Source organism: Orycteropus afer, unplaced genomic scaffold (genome assembly GCF_000298275.1).
Source record: "Orycteropus afer afer isolate SDZICR_OR568_19922 unplaced genomic scaffold, OryAfe1.0 scaffold00088, whole genome shotgun sequence".
Taxonomy (NCBI): Eukaryota; Metazoa; Chordata; class Mammalia; order Tubulidentata; family Orycteropodidae; genus Orycteropus; species Orycteropus afer.
In genome coordinates, this window is record NW_006921675.1 from 9,665,824 (window position 1) to 9,670,574 (window position 4,751).

The following is a 4,751-nucleotide window of genomic DNA, read 5'->3' on the forward strand; positions in this document are numbered from 1 at the left end:
TTTTTCTAATGTTGAACCATCCCTGCATACCTGGTATGAACCCCACTTGGTCATGATGAATGATTTTCTTGATATGCTGTTGGAGTCTATTGGCTAGGATTTTGTTGAAGATTTTTGCATCTATATTCATGAGGGATATTGGTCTGTAATTTTCCTTTTGGGTGATGTCTCAAAAACTGTTTTTAAGAGAAACAAAGGGTCTGTTTCCTAGGCTGCTGGGGTCAGCAAACAGAAGTGTCTGTTTAAAGATGGAAAGCTGAATGGGAAGAGGGCCACTGCTCAGCCTTGCTCAAGAGGACTTCAGACAGGGCACATGGAGGCCACAGACAGGAAATCCTGTAGCTCTGGGAACAGATGCTGGAGTGCAGTCCCACACAGGTAGCAACCAGTAATGTTCACAGGCAGGAAGGTCTTCATAGAATCTCCTCCCAGTCTGCATCAAAGAGGCGGCTAGAGGGTGCAAGACCCACAGCTGAGGGAGGAGAGGGGACGTGAGCTTGTGGCATCAGCTTAGTGTGATAAACCCCTGGCACATCAGCACAGTATGGTTCACAGGGACCCACGGGCACCCAAGAGGTTAGCATTCCCCCACCACACACACATACAAAGCTAACAGACCTTACTGAAGGCCCTTTGCTGACAAAACAAAGGCCAAGATCAGTCCCCCTCCTTGCCAGTCTGTGGCTGCTGTTGACAGCTGGCTTCCTGCCCTGCGGCCAGTGAAACCTGATGGGTCAGTTTCTAGATCTGGACTGATTCTCTTGCACTTCCTGGTTCTCACACCTTCAGCCTGAGAGACTGTGTGGCGCATCTCTTCCTCACTCTATAAAAGGATGTTTTTTGTTTGTTTGTCCAGAATGTGCAGTGAAAAGTCTGGTCACTTAAAAAGAAGCTTGGCAAATCAGATTCTTAGGAAGCTATTTAAAGGGTCAAAACAATGAAGTTAGATTCTTTGTAAGATTAAAATCAGTCTAGTGGTTGTCAGAAGGCGAGAAAGGGACCTGACTGCTTACTAGGTCCACGGTTTCCTTTTGGGGTGATGAAAATGCTCTTGAACTAGAGAGTCGTGGTGGTTACACAGCTTTATGAATGGACTAAACACTGCTGAATTGTACACTTTAAGACAGTGAAAATGGTGAATTTTATACTATATAATTTTACCACAATAAATAAGATTTTACCTTTTTTTTTTTTTAAATTAAAATGCGTGATTGGCCTTCATCCAGAGGCAGTGCATCTGAGGGGAGAAAAATCAGCATAGATAGGGCCAGAGCATGGGTGTCTTCCCCACCCAGCCAGCCACATCAGGGCAGGCGCAGCAGTTTAGCCTCCCAAACCCCTGCTCTTAATCACTTTGAAGAGGCAGATAGGTGCCTTTTTCCCTTTTTTTGAAATCCCTCCAAAATGTATAACTTCCCTTTTTGCCTGTAGTCAATGCCTACTAAATAGTTGAGTGAGTGAATGGAGGCAGAAGTGGCTCAGAGGGCAGGGATTAGGATGAGCACATGAGGCCCCTGGGGCACAAGACTGCAGGAGGCGCTCACCAAGCTCACTCTCCAGGGTCGTGCAAGCTTCCTTAGCCCAGATTGCCCCGTGGCTCAGAGTTGGTGAGAGCAAGCAGTAAAGGGAGATGGTGTACTCAGCAATGGCTGTTTACGGAATGGAAAGGGAGCCCCACTTTGGACACCTAATACTCACTGCTGTCCAGTCAATTGGACTCATAGCGACCCCTCCTTGGGTTTCTGAGGCATTATCTCTATGGAAGTACATTGCCCAGTCTTCCTTCCGAGTGGCTGGTGGGTTTGAACTGCCAGCCTTCTGGTTAGCAGTCACATGCCTTAGGCACTACGCTACCAGAGCTCCTTGGACATCTAATACATGTAAAGAAATGGGACAAGCATCTGGCATCCTCGGCTTCCTCTTGCCGAGGAGCATCCCGCTCCAGCCTCTCAGATCTCAGTGCCCTGTATGAGGCTGGTCATTCACCTGTCAGAAGGCTCCTGCTGTCGGGAACTGCGGAGGCAAACATGACAGAGGACAAAAGGGAACTTGAAGGAAGTCAGAGGTAAATGTCACCAATGGGAGAGCTGAAAAGAGTTGTAATGGTATCAACTAACACTTTTTGAGTGCTTACAATGAGCCAAGCTCCATGTTAAGTCCTTTATAGCCATTATTTTATGTAATCCCCCAACAACTCAATTAGGAAGAACTTGGGTTCTGGAGCCAGATGAGTTTGATTTAAATCCCAGTCTTGCCGCTTTCAAGTGACCTTGGAAAATTGCTTAACCTGTCTGAGCCTCAGCTTCCTCATCTGTAAAATGGGAATAATGATTGTACCTCAATCCTAGTGTTTTGAGGATTATTTAAACTAGTACATGTAAAGCAATGAGAGAAGCATCTGGCACAGGTAATATATTATTGTTGTCTGAAGAAGCCCCTGACTGAAGATGACTCCATGTACAATGGAGCCCATGATCAATTGCAGGTCAGACCATTATGATCCTAGGGTTTTCACCGACTGGTTTTCAGAAGTGTGTTACCAGGCCTCTCTTCCTAGTCTGCCTTAGTCTGGAAGCTCCACTGAACCTGCTCAGCATCATAGCGACATGCCAGCCTCCACTGGCAGGCAGATGGTGGCTGCACTTGAGGTTCATTGGCTGGGAATCCAACCCAGGTCTCCCACAAGGAAGGAGAGAATTCTACCACTGAAGCACCCCTGCCCCTTCAACAACTATCAGCCATGGTTGTTATCATTGCCTTTTATAGCTTAGCAAAGCTTGTTATCTTGCTCAATGTCACACAGCTTGTTATTGATGAAACTGGTCCTGGGACCCAGGATCTTTTGATGACAAATCCCATGGTGTCAACTACCACACCACATTGCTAAACCTTCTCTGGGAGAAGGAACCATGGAGAGACCCACAGAGCCTGCCACCATTGTTGTGTTGATGGCATTTCCCATTCTTTCTTTCTTCTTCCACAGCCTGCCTGCTCCAGGCTGAGCTGGTGAACTACGAGCGAGTCAAGGAGTATTGCCTCAAAGTTCTGAAAAAGGAAGGGGAGAACTTCAAAGCCCTTTACCGGTCTGGTGTGGCCTTCTACCACCTAGGAGACTATGACAAAGCACTCTACTACCTGAAAGAAGCAAGGACCCGACAGCCAACAGGTAAGGCAGACCCTTACCCGTTTTCTCGATCTTGAGCCCCTGTAGCAGCTCCAGGGGCTTCTCCTTGGGGTGGTTGGTTTTCATGCCAGGCAGGGGCAGAAATAGCAAAATAGGTGTCAGGGTATGTGTTAGGATCCAGAGTGAGGAAAACACAGTTCAGGTATGGTGCCTCTTCTCTCCAACTGAGGCATAGAATTCTTCATCTTTTCCATCCTAGAGTCCAGCTCTCTTCATTCATTCAATAAATACCTATTGAGTTCTTACTCTATGTCAAGCTTTGTTTTGGGCACCAGGGATATAGATGAGAACAGGTGATCCCCACCCGTAAGGAGCTCACACTCTTCTTGGCGAGAGAGAACACAAACATAATTTTAGTGCAAAGCCAGCATCTTCCAGGATGCATGTGCTCTGTGACTTCTCTGGTCAGATCCCATTCCTTACAGCACATGTTGTCTCTACGACTCATTGAGATGAAACCCACTAGCTCACAATTCATTTACTCCATATTTATTGAGAAGCTGTAGTGGGCCAGGTACTACTCTAGGAGCTGGGTATATAGCGGTGAACAAAAGTAAGTTGCTGTCTTCAAGGAGCTTACCTTATAATGGAAGAAAATGAAAGTGAACATATGGGCAGATAAATAATGTAATATTCAGTTATGGCAAGTGCTGTGAAGGAGCTGTGGTGGCATGATGGTTAAGCGCTGAGCTGCTAACCAAAAGGTCCATAGTTGGAACCCACCAGCAGCTCAGTGGGAGAAAAGACCTGGCAATCTGCTACCATAAAGAATGTTGTTGTTGTTGTTGTTGTTTGCCATCGAGTCGGCCCCGACTCATAGCGACCCTTCCTTGGGTTTCCGAGGCAATATCACTATGGAAGTAGGATTGCCCAACCTTCCTTCCGAGGAGTGGCTAGTGGGTTTGAACCGCCAGCCTTCTGGTGAGCAGTCAAGTGCCTTAGGCACTATGCTACCATAAAGAATATAGCTTAGAAAACCCATGGGCGTGTTCTACCCTGGCCTATGGGGTGTCCTATAGGGTCACTAAGAGTCAAAATGGACTCAGTGGCACACAACAAGTGTTGACAGCAGAGTAAAAGGATAAGGAGTGTTGTTGTTGTTGTTGATGGGTGCCCTTGAGTCAGCTCAACTCATAGTGACCCTGTGTACAACAGAACGAAACACTGACCAGTCCTGTGCCACCCTCACAATCCTCGCTAAACCTGAGCCCACTGTTGCAGCCATTGTGTCTGTCCATCTCATTGAGGGTCTTCCCCTTTTCCATTGACCCTTCACTTCACCAAGCATGATATCCCTCTCTAGGGATAGTCCCTTCTGACAACATGACCAAAGTAGGTCTGGTCATTCTTGCTTTCAAGGAGCATTCTGGCTGCACTTTGTCCAGGACGGATTAGTTAGGTCTTCTGGCAGTCCACAGAACTTTCATTTCAATTTTCTTCTTCAACACAACTCAAAAGCATCAACTCCTTACATGGGCAGTACAAACAACAAATATGAACCCCTTTGTAAATACAATACTGAGTTGTCAATGAAAGCAAACATGGGTATAGGGACGGATAGATGGGT

The 4,751-nt window shown here is 46.7% G+C and overlaps 1 protein-coding gene across 1 annotated transcript in view; it reads left to right on the forward strand.

Moving 5' to 3' along the window:
* TTC9 (tetratricopeptide repeat domain 9) overlaps positions 1 to 4,751 on the forward strand; it is a gene marked incomplete at its 5' end in the record, with an annotated part of 51,655 nt that overhangs the window by 44,861 nt on the left and 2,043 nt on the right. Inside the window, one exon of the mRNA XM_007942358.1 lies at positions 2,984 to 3,166. Coding sequence (XP_007940549.1) covers positions 2,984 to 3,166 — 183 coding nt within the window. The remainder of the gene's footprint in view (positions 1 to 2,983; positions 3,167 to 4,751) is intronic.